This window comes from Carcharhinus amblyrhynchos, chromosome 22 (genome assembly GCF_965287045.1).
Source record: "Carcharhinus amblyrhynchos chromosome 22, sCarAmb.v2.hapA, whole genome shotgun sequence".
In the NCBI taxonomy this organism is placed as follows: Eukaryota; Metazoa; Chordata; class Chondrichthyes; order Carcharhiniformes; family Carcharhinidae; genus Carcharhinus; species Carcharhinus amblyrhynchos.
This window is the reverse complement of record NC_137345.1, coordinates 34,510,351-34,530,549: the sequence shown is the minus strand read 5'-3', so window position 1 is coordinate 34,530,549 and position 20,199 is coordinate 34,510,351. Positions and strand designations below refer to the sequence as shown.

General features: G+C 43.0%; 1 protein-coding gene across 1 annotated transcript in view; it reads right to left on the bottom strand.

Moving 5' to 3' along the window:
• The window catches only part of LOC145356777 (lysine-specific demethylase 5B-like), a 340,420-nt gene that overhangs the window by 28,985 nt on the left and 291,236 nt on the right, over positions 1–20,199 (bottom strand). Inside the window, exons 23-25 of the mRNA XM_080209644.1 lie at positions 9,068–9,157; positions 8,454–8,963; positions 4,190–4,304 (exon numbers count right to left, since the gene is read on the bottom strand). Coding sequence (XP_080065770.1) covers positions 4,190–4,304; positions 8,454–8,963; positions 9,068–9,157 — 715 coding nt within the window. The remainder of the gene's footprint in view (positions 1–4,189; positions 4,305–8,453; positions 8,964–9,067; positions 9,158–20,199) is intronic.

Sequence of the window (20,199 nt, the reverse complement as noted above, 5' to 3'; positions counted from 1 at the left end):
TGGTTGATGTCATAATTTAACATCAAATAAAGTCATCTACCTCAAGGACTAAGTTTCTATCTCCAATGAGGAACTAGTTCAGAGAATTATTGTTGGGATTGATCTTTTTTTCATGAAAACTGACAGAAATGCAAGAGCAAAACAGAAATTCAATAATGGATGATCATGCAACTTATTCAGAATCCAGAGCAATTCACACGAGACGTCTGAATTAATTAATTCAACAATGGATTCACCCTGGGTCCGTAACTGCACTGCATCCATTTACAACAAACGTTTCTAAAAATAATTAAAACAAAATTACGAGATGTGGGGATTGCTGGATAGGTCAGTGTTACAATGCTACGTAGGACGTGGGGATCATCGATAGATCTTCCTGTGGGCTTCGTAGGTTACGAGCTTCCTTATTGAGCAAGAGCAGTCTTGCCCAATGAGAAGCGCATTGTGGGGGCTTTTAAACTTGTTAGTGGCATTGTAAGTTCTGAAGTACAGATTGTTTAGCTGTAAGTCATGGGTATGGCCCTTTTCTTTGGAACATAATAAAGTATATTTGATGACAGGAGACTGGCAGAATTACTACAGTCAGTATTACTTTGCCCATCCCTAATTGTGGCGGATTGTCTTTTTGATCTGCTGTAATACATGTGGTGTAGGTAAACCCAAATGCTGTTAAGTAGGGAATTCCAGGATTTTGACCCAGTGACAGTGAAGGAATGGCAATTTATTTCCAAGTCAGGATAAAGTGTGTGGCTTGGAAGGGGACTTGAAAGTGGTGGTGTTTCCACGCACCTGCTGCCCTTGTCTCTCTAGGTGGTAGAGGCTGTCAGTTTGGAAGGTGCTGCAGTGCATCTTGTAGATGGTAGCCACTGCTGCCACTGCGCATAGGCAATGGAGGGAGTGGGTGGTGTGTGTGTCAGTCAAGCAGACTTTTTGTCCAGAATCGTGTTGGGTTTGAATGTTGGAGCTACACACAGACAATCTTGACTTGTGCCTAGTAGATGGAGAACAGTCTTCGAAGAATCACAAGTTGTGGTACTCTCCACAGAATTCCTAGCCTCTGACCTGTTCTTGTAGCCATAGTATTTGTATGGCAGGTCCTGTTAAGCTCATGGTCAATGGTAACCCATGTTGACGGTGGAAGACTCAGCAATGGCTATTCCATCAAATGTCAAGAGGGGATGGTTGGATTCTCTTTTGTTGCAGATGACCAGTGCCTGGGACTGTGTGACATAAATGTTGCCACTCATCAGCCCCAGCCTAGCTGTTGTCCAGGTGTTGCTGTATATGACGCAGACTGCTTCAGTACCACAAACTAAACAATCAGTGCACATCCCACTTTTGACTTATAGAGGGAAGGTCATTGATCAAGCAGCAGTCTTTCTTGTTTTTCTACAGAGGGTAGCAGTCGTGGAATTGGAAGGTGTTCTCCTGGGATTGTAAAGTACAGCTTGATTGGGGTAATTGACAGGTCAGATTGATTGGGATAACTGACTAAGGACAGCTGTGCTTTCACAGAGAATTCCAGTTCAGTTTTTTTTCAGATGCTGTTTGGACTTGAGAGAGGAAAGTGTCTCTTTTGTTCCCCTCTCTGGAGCTGGAGAGTCTGCTGTCTGAGTGTTGCTGTTTTGAAAGCTGAAGAGAGAGGGAGATATCCTTTGCTGTCTCCGAAGTCAGAAGACTGGAAGCTGCTAGACACTAGGTTTATTTCAACAAACAACATTGTTGCTAATTGCAGCAGTTGTGGACTCGCTAACTTTAAGGGCGTTCAAATGGTCAGTGGATAGGCATATGGATAACATTGGAATAGTTTAGGTTAGAGGGTCATTAGATTGGTTCCACTGGTCGGTGCAACATCGAGGGCTGAAGGGCCTGTACTGCGCTATAATGTTCTATGTTCTAATAGTTGTAGCCACTTCATGGAACAAACCACTTAAATGCTATGACAGAAGACCAAGATTGCTCAGAAACTATCAAAAGACTTCAATATCAAAATGACTAGTTTGCAAAGGGTCATCATCAGACGGTTACAAAAACATGAGTACCCATTAAATCATCAGCATCATGGATGAAACACCTATGAATTTTGAAATGGCCAGCAGCCAAACTGTTGAATGGATGGGTTTGAAAACAGCTCTAGTAAAAACCACAGGACTCAGAAGACAAGATTCATGGTGGTACTAGCCTGCATGATCAACGACACAAAATTAAAGCTTGTGGTAATTTTGAAATGTAAACATCAAATTGCCTGCAAGCATGTTTGCATCAGTCATCCCTTATTTTTGGAAGGGAAGTAGGGAAAAGCTGAATATATTTTGTACCTGAAGGGAAAGGGTTAGTGGATTTTGTACCTAGAATATATCACAAACATAACCCTTCATCATGACTGATCTCCTTTAGCTTATATTGTTCCTGGCATTAATATAAATTATTTGTTCATGTCTTACATGCTTTAACTTTCATTTGTATAAAGACAGATAGTTTAATGTGGCTGTTATTTTGTAGACTTTGTAAATCTTACCTATTTGTGTTAGTTAGATGTCATTACACAGATGTTAGTTTATGATACTGGCTTTTAACAGCTGCTGATGGCAGATCATGATACTGGCTTTTAACAGGAAGAGGCCTACTGGGACAACCGCAATCGCACAAGTAACTTCAAAGACAGGGATGCCGGTACTGTTGCAGAAGGGATTCCTGCGTCCTGACTGCAGGACTGTAATTCCTGATTAACTCTGGGGCTGCATCACGACCCAGGAAGGAAGAACTGAAGGTCTGGCAGAAATTGGAACTTTGAATTGTGATTCCTGCTGGAGCTCATAATGTATAAATGCCCACTTGTGTTTGTGTTCTATGAGAAGTCTGGTAAGCCTTAATCGGAGCCAGTTTCTCCCCAAAGCTTTGGAATAAAAACCACTGTATTTTGACTCACTAACAGTCTTCAAGGTATTATTTTACCTACAACAGAAGAATTCTTGAAGGTCTCAAAGTTGAACTTTTACCCAGAATATAAAATGTGAAAAACTGGTGTGAGTGTTTACCTCTTAACATGAGAGAAAGAAAACAGACAGGTAATTCTAATTTTGTTAAATATAGGACGAGGAATGGGATGTTATTGTTCTCTAATTATTAATCAAATTCTGCCTACAGGAGGGGCAACTGAAAATTCCCTACTCTATCCATTACTCGCCAGAAAGGCTTCAGGTCAAGTCCCTTGTAGGTAACCCATCACAACCAATAAACCCACTTCTATGGTCTTTTGTGGAAGTTCCACTGGACTTATGACTCCAGAACTTCAGAATATAATTATTCTGAATATAATTATTCTGAATTTCTGGAGTCATACTGGACTTGAACCGTTGACTCTTTTCTCTACAGATACTCTCAGACCTGCTGAGTTTTTCCAGCATTCCTGTTTTTATTTCAGATTTCCAGCATCTGAAATTTGTTTTTATTAAAATTATTCTTCATGTTTGTGGCATTGCCCATTGTTTGTGACCTGTTATTTCTCTGGATATTGGCAGTGATGTAATCACATATGGAGTTGATGGAACAACAATAGAACGTGGCTTAGCTGAATGCCTACTGTTGGTTTCCATTTAAGGGAAACTGGCAGTTTTGAGAAAAATCTGTATACCTTCAGCATAGGCTCAACAAACAATATTGGATACAGGAGCCCAGTATTAGCAACTGAACTTTAGATTTACTCCGCTTTTTGGAAGCAGCTCCACTTGCCTTTTTCATTGCTGCCATCACCACCATCCCCCTTGTCACCCCATCACTGCACAATATTGAACACTGTATTAAGTAAAGGTACCGGACCCTATATCCAGAAGTCCAGGACCAGACATATATCAGAGTTGGGGATTTTACATATTTTGGGTCCTAGTGCATAAAACACAAAGTAAGGTATAAAAATTAAAAAAAAAGGTTTTATTCAAATTGCTACCCAGGGCACCAACTTCAAATAGCCAGTTTTCAGGCCCTTCCAGATTTTTGGAGGCCATGTAAGGGTCTGGTATCTGTAATACACCTTTACAAATGTGTCAAGCAGAAATGGAAATGTTATTTTTGAATTGAGTTTTTTATTGGGATAGACTGATGAAAATGTAACACTGTGAAATTGAGATATGGTATTACTCGTCTACCAGAAAAATATGTTAAATTCTTACTTCATAGTACAAGTACAAACCTTGAACTGGAATGCAGGTCTGCCTCGAAGGTCTGTATCCTACCATCTTCTCCTCTTCAAATTGATTACTATTACAAACTTCAGTAAAAAACTCACTCTCATTGCCAGAATTCACCTGAATAGACAAGAGATAAATGTGAATGCATGTAAAATTAATGTTCAGGTAGACTGTGGGGGTAGAGATAGGGAAGAAAGCAAAAGCAGTGGGAAATCACATAATATAACATCAGTTATAAATTATTAACTTGTTTACTCTCTCTCTCTCTCACAGATGCTGCTAGACCTGCTGAATATTTCCAGCATTATCTGCTTTTATTTCACATTTCTAACATCTGCAATATTTTGCTTTTGTATTCTCTTGCACACCACCCCCTCAGTTTCTTACCCTTCAAATAAATAATATGTGATTCAATTATAAATATATCTTGTTTTTTTTTCATACTCATGCAGGTCATGTTTTTTTTGTGGTCAGTTACGACTTGAACACAGAGTGCAAATGCATTAAGGCAGTGAGATTGGTGTGAAGAGTTTGACAAGCACATGGGTGCCATCTACTCTATCTGATGGGATCCTCCTCTCCACTAGAGAAGTGCTGATGCTCTTGTTCCTTATAATGGAATGGGGCATGCACACGGTGGGTCGTGCATGGGCTGCTCTTGGAGGTTCCGAGAGTGGCCTAGTACTTTGTGTCGTTGTGTATGCTTAATCCTGGACCAGCAGACGGGCATCACAACAGCTCAGTAACTATCATTGCTAGCTGTGCAGATACATGGATTTGGGCCCGTGTCTGTGGGAGTTTGCGCATTCTCCCTGTGGTTGCGTGGGTTTCCTCCGGGTGCTCCGGTTTCCTCCCACACCCCAAAGATGTGCTCTTAGGCTGACTGGTGTACCAAATTGACACTATTCTCCCCTGAATCTGGCTACATTAGGGGTTCCATTCACATACACACAGGGCAGGGTAGGTGTAGGAAAATGCTTTGTTGAAGGGGCGGTGCGGGCTCGTTGGGCCGAAGGGCCTGTTTCCTGTGCTGGGTTGTTCTTTGTTTGTTAAAACATGAAGTTGACACTGCAGCCTTCCTGATATGATAGCTAATCTCTATGGTGCACTGGAGGATGTAGCGTCATACATACGTATGAAAAAGGAGGCGTGAGGACATTTAGCTCTTGAGCCTGCTCTGCCATTCAATAAGATCATGACTGATCTGACTGTAACTTCAATGCACTTAAGCTAAATGAATCCCTATTCCAGGGCCTATAGGTTATTCAGTGATTGCTTTAATTCTTTGGCAACAATCTCATGAAGATGAGAAAGTTTTTGTCAGATTCAAATATTTGTGGCAGTTTCTATAAAAATGCAAAACTATGGAGGAAAAGCCTCAGATCCCATAGGCTGAAATCTTTTGAACCAGCCTTCCATGTGGGACCTTGTCAAAGGCCTTACTGAAACCATATCAACTGCACTACCCTCATTAATGTAGTTACTTATCTTTTCAAAAAACTCGACTAAATAAGAAAGGATCACTGACCAACAAGTGTGTGCTGACTATCTCTGCCTTTCCAAATATTGATTAATCCTGACCCTCAGAATTCTTTCCAATAATTTCCCTATCACTGACGTTCGACTAACTGGCCTCTAAATACTTGGCTTATCCCTGCTGCCCTTCTTGAATAAAGGTACCACATCCTCCAATCATCTGGCACTTCAATTGTAACCAATGAAAATTTAAATATCTCTGCAGGACCTCTGCAATCTCTCGCCTCCTGGGACACATCTCATCATGCCCCTGGGGATTTATGCACCTTTCTGCCCGCTAAAACTTCCTTCTTATTAAACTTAAAGCGCTCTAGCTGTCCCAATTGAAATCTCCAGCTACAATGTCTTTCTCCTTACTGAATACAGAAAAATATACATTCAAAACCTCGCCTGCATCCTCTGGCTCGCAGCACAGATTGCATCTTTGATCTCTAATGGGCCCCACTCTTTCCCTGGTCATCCTCTTGCTCTTAATGTACTTATAAAATGCCTTGGGATTTCCATAATCCTAATGCATATATCAAATGAGTGCAATTTAATAGGAAATTAAAAATTCTTAACAACTGTAAAACATAATTTTTTAAGATTATGCACTCAACCCTGGAACACCTAGATAACAAAGACACTTATGTCAGACTCCTGTTTATTGACTACAGTTCAGCCTTCAACACCATTATTCTGACAAAACTCATCTCCAAACTCCATGGCCTGGGCCTCGGCTCCCCGCTCTGCGACTAGATCCTGACCTTCTTAACCCACAGAGCACAATCAATAAGCATAGGCAACACCTTCTCCTCCATGATCATCCTCAGCATGATGCCCCACAAGGCTGTGTTCTCAGCCCCCTATCATGCTCCTTATTTTTATTCATTAGTCACAAGTAGACTTACATTCACACTGTAAAGAAGTTATTGCGAAAATCGCCCAGTCACCACACTCTGCCGCCTGTTCAGGAATACTGGGGGAAGAATTTAACATGGCTAATGCACCTAACCTGCACATCTTTGGACTGTGGGAGGAAACCGGAGTGCCCGGAGGAAACCCACACAGACACGGGGAAAACGTGCAAACTTCACACAGTCACCCAAGCCGGGAATTGAACCTGAGTTTCTGGCACTGTGAGGTAGTGGTCCTAACCACTGTGCTGCCCCCTATACACCTATGACTATCTGACCAAATTCCCCTCCAACTTGATTTCCAGGTTTGCTGACGACAGCATCGTAACATGCAAAGGATGTAATCTGGTATGTTATGTTCTGTCGTTCAAATAGTCACTTCTTTAGCTTAATGACTATCTGTAGCACTGATGGGCAACCTAGGCTAACGAGTGGACAGTATGAGTGGCCTCCTTCATCTCAGTGGGTTGCAAAATTGCAGGCTTGTTCACCAACTATGACACTATGGATAAGATTAAATAAATTTAATACATGCCGAATATTTCATAACAAATTACAGGAAATGCTTAATCATTCATATATCATCTATCGTCATCGTCAAATAGTAAAAATAAAAAAATTATACTTTGGACGCCCAGCTCCTACGTTCAATGTTGTGTTCAATCAATTATGTACCTCACTTCCCTTGCTCTTGCTTAATGCATGTATCACTTCAGTCATACTGGTAGGAAATAATATTACCTGGATGGAAATCAGTGGAATGTGGCAACCCTGTGCATGGGCAACGGTGAACAAAAAGTCTCGTGGGCCTCACTCAGAAGTTAGATAGGCTGCATAAAGGTTGCCCACCATTGACCTGGAGAACGTGCAACACCTCTGTTGCACACAATCTTTATCATTTTGATATTTTATCAATCCTGCTCAATTTAATGTTCTTCCTCATCTGTAAACATGACCTCACATATAGACTCACTGCACATTTTATTTTCCCTCAGGAACCTCAAACTATGGAGCTCCTCACCTCCTGCGTCTTCAGGCTTTTAAAATCCAAGTTTGGAAACCAGCCAATCAGCTTTGGCCCTTCACCTGCAATTCTCAGTTACAACTTCTAGAATAAAGAACAAAGAAAAGAACAGCACTGGAACACGCCCTTTGGCTCTCCAAGCCTGTGCTGATCATGATGTCTTAACTAAAGAAATAACCTTTTACCCTTACTCGGTCTGTAACCGTGTATTCTCTCCCTATTCACATACCTATCCAGATGCCTCTTAAATGTTGCTAATGTACCTGCTTCCATTTCTGGTAGCATGTTTCAGGCACCCACCACACACTGGGTGAAAAACATTGCTTTCACATTTCCCTTAAACTTCCCCGCTTCTTACCGTGAACCTGCGCCGCATTGTAATTCACACTTCCATCCTCGGAAAAAGCCCGACTATCCACCCTGTCCATGCCTCTCATAATTTTACAGACCTCTATCAGGTCACCCCTCAGCCTCTGTCTTGCCAAAAAATTCACTTTATGATTGGGCAAGCTTTCAATTCCCCATCAGGGAATTGACCCCAGTCTCCCATGTGATAGGCGGAGATAGTAACAAGGAGTTGCCTTGTGTTACTGGGTTATAGAAATTCAGAATTGGAATGTGTACAAGATCTAATATTATTAAACTTGGTAGAACTGCATAAAGATTCTTTTCAAGTGGGAAAGCAGAACCTTAAAATTCACTTTTCAAGTTAAAAAAGGAACTAGTGTTGAAAGGAATAATACAGAATAAATGTCCTTTTCAGGAAAGGGGATAGCCTAACTCCAAAGTACTTGCTTTAGTCAGTCTTACCTGCAAGTTACCTTCAGCTACTCGTTTTTCTAATTCAGTGGCAGCCATTTGTTTTGAGATTCCCCGGCAAGCCTGGATTGCTATTTGAGAGGTTATTTGGGCCAAGCGTAGTTCATCTCTGCTAAGAAGCTGCTTTGTCCGATGTTGCCAGTTCATAGCTCGTTCAAAAACATAATTTAGTGCTTCACCCTCTGACAACCTGACAGGAATCTTTTGTAGTGTCGAGAGAAGTGGGAGGATTTGTTCAAACGATGGTTTTTCTGATCGCAGACAGAATGGGCAGAGCCAGGGCAGCTCCCCATGGTGAGCATTCACTGTTGAGACACAACTGCTGTGGAACCAGTCTTTGCAAAGCTCACACTGAAGCATGGGGCCAGTTGCAACCTTCTTACAAACACACACCTTTGTTTCCATACACTCTGCATCAGAGAGGAACTTAATGGAGTTTGCTGTTTGGAGGGAGCGAAATAATTCCATTTCTTTCAGTCTGGCTTCATTGAAAGTTGCCACCTGTAAATCAAAAAATAGGTAATCTCTAATGACATTCTGATACAAGATGACTTCACACTAATCAGCTACATCATAGCAATCAGCATGCCCACCATCAAACTTACTTCATGTATTTCGGCCAGCCCAACACCAAAATTTGAATCTCCCTTTTGAAAACAGAACATATTGTAGACTCCTCTTCCTGGGTACCAGCACTGAATGAAAGGAAACTGATGATATGGCAATGGATACACAAGTGGAACAGAACACACAGAAACCAAAGTAGTTTAACAGCACATTCTATGTTATTGCCGGCTCTTTATTAGAGCCCCAATTCACTAATCCCACTAATTTGCTCTCTTCCACCTTCTTCTGTTTCAAATATGTATCCGACTGAAGGGATCAAAAGATTGCAGGGGGGGCGCATGCAAAAAGCAGGAACAGGTTACTGAGTTGGATAATCAGCCATTATCATAATGAATGACAGGACAGGTTCAAAGGGCCAAATGAGCCACTCCTGCTCCTCTTTCCTATGTTTCTATGAGGGATTCAATGATGGTAAAGCATTCCAAACTCTCAACAATATTGTGCAAGAAATGCTTCCTAAACTTATTGTGATAATTGTACATCACTAGGCCAGAGGAAATAGTGAAAGATGATCAAACTCTTCTCGTTTTAAAAACCTGTTTTAGCCTCTCTTTCATTTAGATCTGAGATACAGTAAGTCCCAATTTTAAGCTACCCCATTTTAACATGTCAGATATAATGTGGCCCTTACGTGAGCTTAGAGTTGGGATTTCTATTTTTATGTCAATTGTGGCAGGCTAGGGTAGTTGTGTGACCTGACTGGTGCCATTTTGGAAAGGAGCCACCTACTCGTTGCCCGTCCCACTTGCCTACTCTCTGGCTCACTGACCCTTTTTTTATTCATTTGTGAGATATGGGCGTCACGACTGGCCTGTATTTATTGCCCATCCATAGTTGCCCTTGAGAAGGTGGTGGCGAGCTGCCTTCTTGAATTGCTGCAATCCATGTGCCGTGGCTTGGCCTACAATGTCTTTAGGGAGGGAATTCCAGGATTTTGACCCAGCAAGTCAGGATGGTGAGTGGCTTGGAGCGAACTTGCAGATGGTGGTGTTCCCATGTATCTGCTGCTTTGTCCTTCTAGACGGAAGTGGTTGTGGGTTTGGAGTGCTTTGGATCTAAGGATATTTGGTGAATTGCTGCACTGCATCTTGTAAACAGTATACACTGCTGCTATATAGCATCGCTGTATTTGTTAATGTGGTGCCAATCAATTGGGCTGTTTTGTCCTGGATGGTGTCAAGCTTCCTGAGTGTTGTTGGAGCTCCACCCATCCTGGCAAATCTGGAGTATTCCATCTTGTCCTGACTTGTGCCTTCTAGATGATGGGTAAGCTTTGGGAAGTCAGGAGGTGAGCTTTTCGCTGCAGTATTCCAAACCTGCTCTTGTAACCACTGTGTTTATTTGGTGAGTCCAGTTGAGTTTCTGGTTAATGGTAACCCCAAGGATATTGACAGTGGGGGATTCAGTGATGGTAACACCATTGAATGTGAAGAGATGTTGGTAGAGTGTCTCTGATTTGCGATGGTCATGTGTGTGGCATGAATGTTACCTGCCACTTGTCAGCCCAAGCCTGGATGTTGTCCAGATCTTGTTGCATTTGAATATGGACTGCTTTAACAGCTGAGGAGTCACGAATGGTGCTGAACATTGTGCAATCATCGGTGAACATCCCTACTTCTGGTCTTATGACAGAAGGAAAGTCATTGCTGAAGCAGCTGAAGATTGTTGCTACTCTGAGCGACTCCTGCAGAGATGTCCTACAGCTGAGATAAGTGACTCTCCACAACCATCTTCCTATGAGCCAAGTATGACAAATGGAGTGTTTGCCCCATGATAGCCATTGATTCCAGTTTTGCTAGGGCTCCTTGCTGCCACGTTCGGTTGAATGCAGCCATGATGTCAAGGGCTGTCAATCTCATCTCACCTCTGGAATTCAGCTCTTTTGTCCATGTTTGAACCAAGGCTACCATGAGGTCAGGAACTGAGTGATCCTGGCGAAAACCAAATGGGATGTCACTAAGCAGATTATTGCTGAGCAGGGAGGTGATATCCTCCCTCCCACTTCCCTCCTCTCCTACTAATCAATTCCATCCCTAACCATCCATCCTGCTTCCAAACTCTCCCCAATCAACATGCCTTTCCAGCTCCCCACTCTCCTGCTTGTTGCCTCTCTCTCATTCACCACTTCCCTCCCTGATCTTTCTACTCAACTCCTTTTACTCTCCCCTCACTGCCCCTCTCCGAAGGCCTCACTCAGAGTATATCCAATATATTTGTAATTAGTTTTCCCACTCATGATATCATCCTGGAGGAAGGCGCATTATGTCTCTAATGTATTTTCTATAATGGGGGACCCATTGCTTGTGAAATTAAGTTACCAAAGTCCAGTCAAATTAACATTTTATGCAAGACTCATTTCTACTTTTCTACACATACTCCGTGCAGGTTTACAAAACTCAAGATTCGAGTGGTCTTTAGGTGTTTACCTTGCTGACCTTTTATGAATTATGCACTGAACCCTAAGGAATCTCTATGAGAAAACCCTTCTTCCCACTATGTGTACAGACTCAATATTACTTTATTTCTCCTATTGTTTATGACAAAATACCTTATCAAATGCTTTCAAAAAATTCATTAATACCAAACATCCTACACTGTCTCCTCAATTGATCAAAATATTCTCATTTATCAAGCAAACTTTCCTTTTGCACGTCTGCGCTAATTACTCTGGATGACCCCATCCATTTCTCAGCATTCACTGATTTTACTTCAAGTTATAGATTTGCTTACAATTGGTTTATACTCCCCCAACTCTCCATTTTTTAGTGAGTCATCACATTATACATCTGAACGAATGAAAAGGCATATTTGAGTACAATGGGAGAATTCAACCCTAACAAAGAGGTCTGGAGCCATGATAAACAAAGGCTTCACATATAGTTGAAACTGAATCAAATGAATGATGAGGATAAAGTAAATGCCTTCCTCACTATGGTAGGATCAGATGTTTTTGATGTTGTGTCATAGAATCATACAGTGCAGAAAGAGGGCCTTCGGCCCATCAAGTCTGCACCGACACATTAAAATTACCTGAACTTCTATCTAATCACATCTGCCAGCATTTGGACCATAGCCCTGAGTGCTATGACGCATCAAGCGCTCATCCAAGTACTTTTTAAAGGATGTGAGGCAACCTGCCTCTATCATGCTCTCAGGTAGCTCAGGGGTTAAATTCCATCTGCCACTTATCTGCCCATTGGACCATTCCGCCTATATCTTCTTGTATACCCAGCCTCACTGTTAACCACCTGGTCAATCTTTGTGTCATTCGCAAACTTACTAATCCTATCCCCCACAAAGTCATCCACATTGTTCATATAAATGAAAAATAACAGTGGACCCAACATCGAACAGCATGGTAGCACAGTTTGGGCAGAACGGTAGCACAGTGCTTAGCACTGCTGCTTCACGGCTCCAGGGACCTGGGGTCAATTCCCGGCTTGGGTCACTGTCTGTATGGAGTTTGCACATTCTCTTTGTGTCTGTGTGGGTTTGTTCCAGGTGCTCCGGTTTCCTCCCACAATCCAAAGATGTACTGGTTAGGTTGATTGGTCATGCTAAAATTGCCCCTTAGTGTCCTGACTTGCATAGGTTAGAGGGACTAGCGGGTAAATATGTGGGGATATGGGGGTAGAGCCTGGGTGGGATTGTGGTCGGTGCAGACTTGATGGGCCGAATGGTCTCCTTCTGTACTGTAGGGATTCTATGAACCCTGTGGTATGCCACTGGACACTGGCTTCCAGTCACTAAAGTAGCCTTCTATCATCACCTCCTACAACTGGGGCAATTTGGAATCCACTAATACAACCTAATACAAATAATTCTAATACAAATAGGGAATACACAGTAAATGGCAGAACTCTTAAGAGTACTGATAGGCAAAGGGATCTCGGTGTACAGGTATATAGGTCACTGGAAGTGGCAATGCAGGTGGAGAAGGTAGTCAAGAAGGCATATGGCATGCTTGCCTTCATTGGCTGGGGCACTGAGTTTAAAAATTGGCAAGTCATGTTGAAGCTTTATAGAACCTTAGTTAGGCTGCACTTGGAATATAGTGTTCAATTCTGGTCACCACACTACTAGAAGAATATGGAGGCTTTGGAGAGGGTACAGAAAAGATTTACTAGGAAGTATGGGCGGCATTAGCTATCAGGAGAAGTTGACGAAACTTGGTTTGTTCTCACTGGAATGATGTGGTTGAAGGGCAACCTGATAGAAGTCTACAAGATTATGAGAAGCATGGACAGAGTGGATTGTCAGAAGCTTCTTCCCAGAATGGAAGAGTCAATTACTAGGGGGCACAGGTTTAAGGTATAAAGGGGATGTACAAGGCAGATTTTTTACACAAAGGGTGGTGGCTGCCTGGAACTCGTTGCCGGGGGAGGTAGTGGAAGCAGATACAGTAGTGACTTTTAGGGGCATCTTGACAAATACCTGAAATGGATGGGAACAGAGGGATATGGTCCCCAGAAGGGTAGGGGGTTTTAGTTTAGTTGGGCAGCATGGTCAGTGCAGGCTTAGAGGACTGAAGGGCCTGTTATTGCGCTGTAATTTTCTTTGTTCTTTGTTTACTTTATCAAATTACCCATATGCATTTACCTTCTTTACAAGTCAAAGGCTTGTCAAAAGCTTTGCTGAAATCCATATAAACAACATTGACTGCACTACACTTACTTACACACATGGTCACTTCCTCGAAAAATTCAATCAAATTTGTTAGGCATGACCTTCCTCTGACAAAGCTATGCTGACTATCCCTGATCAAGCCTTGCATCTCTGAGTGGAGATAGATGCTCTCCTTCAAACATTTCGCCAATAGTTTCCCTAACACTGACGTAAGACTCACTGATCTGTAGTTCCCTGGTTTATTTCTACAATACTTCTTAAATAGCGGAACCACATTAGCTCTGACGAAGGGTCATCTAGATTTATAATGTCAGCTCTTTTCTCTCCTTACAGATGCTGCCAGACCTGCTGAGATTTTCTAACATTTTCTCTTTTGGTTTCAGATTCCAGCATCTGCAGTAATTTGCTTTTATTTTGAACCACATTACTTGTTCTCTAGTCATCCCCATGGCCAGAGAGGAATTGAAAATTTGGGTCAGAGGCCTGTAATCGCCTCCCACAGCAGCCTAGGGCACAATTCATCTGGACCTGAGATTTATGCACTGTTAAGGCTGCCAACATTTCCCATACTTTATTTTTCCTTATGTCTAACCAGTGCTTGTTAACAGAATTCAAGATAATTTAAGTCAAAATCTAGCACAGATCTTCACTGAGAGTTTACTGGCTTTATTCAGTCTCATGGTTCTCCTTTAATTCACTGCATCCCAGCTGTTTCCTATTTAAATGTGATCAAAGTAAACAATGCCCTTAACCTGTGTATCTTAACAATATAATTAAAATATCATTGTCACATTCAGGAGAGGGCTCAATTTAAACTGTCCTGATAGCCCGCCCATGAGCCATCCGTAAACAGAAAGCTATTTTGTTTTATTCTGAGTTCCAGCAGGTTGTAACTTCTGATGAGGGCCAGAGTTCATTCTGCTACCACCAGCTTGACAGTAAGGTGCACAGGCTGACGACTGGAGTTCTGTTGTTGACCTCTTGTTGGAGGTTGAACAGTAATTGCTAGAGTTCAGTTCCATTAAACAGCATTACAGTACAGCTGTGATATAACTCCCATCACTCTTCCTCAATGTAGGACAGTGGAGGCATATTCCCATGGCCATAATCTTGAGCCGCTTAATTAGAGTCAGTATTCCTTTTGTTCTTGGACACATTGGTTTCAAATTGTTAAATTAAGCTCTCTTGCTGAAACTACATTTAATGCTTAGTCCATTAGCATCATTGTTGGAGATTAGGATCTACAAAGGCTGTCCTTGTTCAAAGTTGGCCAGAGCAGACCTACATACTACTGGGCCACTATGTTGGCTGGGCTGGAATGCTAATGCTATGCCAGGAGTTATCTGAGGAGTTGGCGTTTGTTAACTTTGAAACTTCTGATTATCAGTATGTCAGCTCAGCAATTGTCCATTTTGAAAAGCACAAAAAAACTTTATAAGATTTGCTTTGATTTATTGTCACAGAATTGAAAAGCATTGTTTCTTGTGTGCTATAAAGACAAACCATACTGTACATAAAGGAGGAAAGGAGAGAGTGCAGAATATTGTATCACAGTCAGAGCTAGGGTGTAGAGACAGATCAACTTAATGTGAAACCAAAAAAAAATGCTGGAAAATCTCAGTAGGTCTGGCAGCATCTATAAGGACAGCAATGAGCTTACATTTCGAGTACAAAGTGGGAGATATTTATACTGCAGGATGAGGAAATGCAAGTGGAGTCATAGCTATAAAAAACAAGGGGAAAGGCTTCTAATGGCAGTCTATAGAGAAAATAAAAGGTGTGACTGGCCAAATGGCAGAGAACCTGAAATCAGAGGGTAAACTGTGACAGATGAAGATGTGGGGGGAGGCAGGGGATGGATGGGAGAGATGTAAAATGGAATAAAAAGGGGAAAGGGGAAGCAAAAGGGGAGAAAACGTAAGGAAAAGGGGATAAAATAGGGGAAAAAGAAAGACATTCAAGAAAAAGTAGAAAACAGTTAAAAACGAAATGAAATGAAAACAAAGGGATTGAGGTAGAGTAGAGCTAATCATATGAAGTTGTTAAATTTGATGTCGCGACCGGAAGGCTATTATGTGCTTAGCTGGAAAATGAAATGCTGTTCCTCCAGTTTACCTTGAGCTTCACTGTAACATTGCAGCAGACAGAAATGTGGGCATGGGAGCAAGATCGTGAGTAAAATGTCAAACAACAGGAAGTTCAGGTTCTGACTGCGCATAGACCAAAGGTGCTCAGCAAAGCAATCACCGAGTCTACGTTTGGTCTCTCCGATATAGAGACCACCACACTGGGAGCAGCAAATGCAATTGAAAAAGGTGCAAATAGAGTGCTGCTTAACTGGAGTGAGTGTTTTGGACCTTGCAAGGTAAGCATGGAAGTAAAGGGGCAGGTGTTACACCTTCTGTGATTGTATGGGAAGGTGCAATGGGTGATGAGAGAGGTGTTGGGTATGGTGGAAAATGGATGAGGTTATCCCAGAGGGAATGGTTTCTGCGAAATGCTGACGGAGGGACTGATGGGAAGATGTGTTTGGTGGTGGCATCACAATGGAGTTGGCAAAAATGGTGGAGGATTATGCTTTGCATGCGGAGCAGGTGGGGTGAAACGTGAGAATAAAGAGGACTCTAGCGTTGTTCTGGGAGGGAGGGAGGGAGGGGAGGGGGTGAGAATCGTGGCACAGGAGATGGACTGCATGCAGTTGAAGGGCCCGTCGACAACTATAGGTGGGAAATCATATTTGAGGAAGAAAGAGCACATAGCAGAAGCACCATTTTGGAAAGTGGCATCGGTGGAACAAATGCGACGGAGGCAAATGAGCTGAAAGAAAGGGATCCTTACAGGATGTAGGGTGCAATGAGCTGCAGTCCAGATAGCTATGGGAGTCAGTGGGCTTGGAATAGGTATTGGTAGATAGTCTATTGCTGGAAATGGAGACAGAAAGGTCAAGGAAGGGAAGGGAAGAGTCTGAGATGGATTGGATGCGGGTGATGGAGGGGTAGAAACTGGAAGTGAAGTTGATGAATTTTTCCAGGTCCAGATGGCATCATGAAGTGGCACCAAAAAAGTAATCGATGTACTGGTAAAGGAGTTGTGGGAGGGGACCTGGGTAGGCCTGGAACAAGAACTGTTCCACATACCCCATAATTGCTAGGACTCATGTGAGTACCCATTGCTACACCTTTGATTTGGAGAAAGCGGGTTGAAGTTAAAGAAGTTGTTGAAAGATAAAATGAGTTCAGAGCAGGTGGTGGATGGAATTGTTCAGGCCCTTTTTCAAGAAAAATGCAAAGAGCTCTCAGGCTATCCTGCTGTGTGGGTTGGAAGTGTTGAGAGATTGCATATCCATGGTGAATAGAAGGTGGTTAGGGCCTGTGAACTGGAAGCTGTCAATATGACACAGGGCATCAGAGGAATCCCAGATGTAGGTGGGGAGGAAATGGACCAGAGGAGTGAGGATTTAGTCAAGAGGAATTAAGTTCTGTGGGACAGGAGCATGCCAGGACAGTCCTTTTTGTGGATTTTGGAAAGAAAGTAAAAGTTCGGGGTTGGGAGACTGTGAGGTTAGATACTGGGTGAGGGGATCTGGAGGAAATTAGGTCAGTAACAGAGTTGGAGATAATGGCTTGATGTTCAGTGATGTGGTCATGGTCCAGGGGGAGGAAGGAGGAAATAGCTGAGCATTGGCGCTCAGCCTCTACCTTGCAAAGTGGCAAAAGAATGTGCCTTTTTTTTGCACGGTAAGAAGTCTCACAACACCATGTTAAAGATTTATTTGGAATCACAAACTTCCAGACTGCTCCTCTTTCATCAGGTGAGTGATGATGGTTTCAAGAGGATGTTCAGGAAGAAGCTGAAGTGGCCCTTGTGGCTGTAGGGATCAAGGGGTATGGAGAGAAAGCAGGAGTGGGATATTGAAAGTGCATGGTCAACCATGATCATACTGAATGGTGGTGCAGGCTCAAACAGCCAAATGGCCTACTCTTGCATCCATTTTCTATGTTTAAATCCCTCAGGCTCCACCCCTTTGGCACTGCCCCAGCTCATTGGCAATGCCCATCTGACCATGCCAACTTCACAGTGCCCAGCCATGTGCTCAAGCACTCAGGAGCTTCAATGGTCTCGAGTGTCCCTGTGGAACCATTACGTCAGATACAGATCCACACAGTGCTTGGTTGTACATTCCAACGTGACTGGGCTCGGAGCTCCCTGTGACCAGGGGACAAGCTCTTCGTACCCACCCCGCTCAAGTCCCGTCTAATTGCACCGGGGATGACGGTGATAATATAAAAGCAAAAAGGCAGAGGAACACTGCTGGAGGACCAACTGAGTGCCCAAAGAATCCAGGCTATAAACTAACAAGTGGAGAAAAGAGAGAGAGAAAGAGAGACAGTGAAGGAGAGAGAAGAAAGAGAGTGGGCAGGAAGAGAGAAAAGTTATTGTACTGGTCCCCACACCTTGGCAGGCTGGGCGAGTGTCCTCAGGTAAAGGGCACGGGGTGCCCTGGAGCCATCGGGTATCTACTCAACCAGCTCCAATTGCAGTGTCCCAACATGCGCTATAAATGGTTGTCACGTCTTATAGAACCTAGCAGTGGACCCATGGAGCATGCACCTCATCTTCTCTAGCTTAATGGTTTCTACCACCTCCTTCACCCACTGAGCATGTCGAGAATGCACCTGATTCCCACCTTAACAGGATTAGTCATCTTGTCAGGAGCATAGTGAAAGCTGTAGAATTCACCTGGAATTTCGGCAGCAGCGGATTTAAAGGCATGACCCCAAACAGGGCAGCCTGGGGGGATGCACTTATGTCCCAAACTAACGTTGCCATAATTGTCTTAAATATTGACGTCCAGTAGGTGTACAGTGATCTGTAAGAGGGTGGCAGGAACTTGCTGGCACTGTTCACAAATGGGGCTTGTGCCTGGGTACATTCTAAAGAGTCTAACCTTAGTTAAATATGCTCTGTGAAGGAGTTTACATTACATCATACCCAGCTTGGCACATATTGAGGATGAGTGTAGCCAATGCAGTACCACATCCCAGTCCTCTTCCGAGAACTATCCCCCCACCCCAACTCCCAGATCTCGTTCCCATAAAGATTTAACCACTGATAGAGAGTTTTATTGGGACAGAGTTTGAGAATAAAGAACATAAATGGTATCATGCATAGTTTCAGAAGACACTAAGATGATCTCAATGGAGGCATGAAGTGGGAGCATCGGAAATTGGGGGTCGGCCCTATGCACAAAATCTCAAATTTGCAAATATCTGAAAAAGTGCATTGCAGGTAAAGCAAACTTACCCACCACCTGCTGGAATGATGCATACATGCCATCTACATACAAGTCCAGAATGTTCTGACTCCATGCTTGGCCCACAAGTTGAAGGCACCTTCCAAAGCAGATGGGGGAAGAAAATGGCTAGCTGATACTGGGGAGGCCAACAACCAGGCCTGAAACCCAAAGTGGTGGCTATATTGCGTCTAAATTTTAAGAGATGACTTGACAATGCATTCCTAGTATACTGGGAGGTGGGAAAATTTACTGGGAACATTCAAAGCACAGTAAAAAGTCTGACAACACCAGGTTTTAGTCCAACCTATTTATTTGATAATATACTCACAAGCTTTCGAGGGGACTGCCTCTTCGTCAGGTGAATGGAGAGTTCTGGCCTCAGACAGAGCATATAAAGCACAGACAGTTTAGAGATTACTGATTAAAATGCGAATCCTTACACCTAACCTGCTGTTCAAGACCTGAAGTGGCTGATAATGTGAGTGGAAGGAGCACTGATCACAGTTTAAAGAGATGTGTATTGTCTCCAGACAGTACAGTAAGTGAGGTTTTGCAAACCCAGGCAAGTCACGGGGGTTACAGATAGTGCGACATGAACCCAAGATCCCTGTTGAGACCGTCCTCATGTGTGTTTGCAAAAGTGAGGTTTGCAAAACCTCATTTATTGTACTGTCTGGAGACAATACACATCTCTTTAAACTGTGATCAGTGCTCCTTCCACTCACATTATCAGCCACTTCAGGTCTTGAACAGCAGGTTAGGTGTAAGGATTCGCATTTTAATCAGTAATCTCTAAACTGTCTGTGCTTTATATGCTCTGTCTGAGGCCAGAACTCTCCATTCACCTGACGAAGAGGCAGTCCCCTCGAAAGCTTGTGAGTATATTATCAAATAAATAGGTTGGACTAAAACCTGGTGTTGTCAGACTTTTTACTGTGTTTACGCCAGTCCAACGCCGGCATACCCACATCATGACATTCAAAGCAGCCAGAGCACAGGAAGAGGATTCTAACTGCAGCCAATAAGGGATCTCCTGTTGCTTCTCTCTGTGCCAACACACTACCGCTCTCATATTGACTGCCCAATTATAAAATAGAGAATTGGGCAATCCCACCCCCCTCCCGTTTAAGACTTTGCAAGACTGTCCTCCGCATTCGTGGGTTTTTCCTATTCCAGACAAAGCTTGAA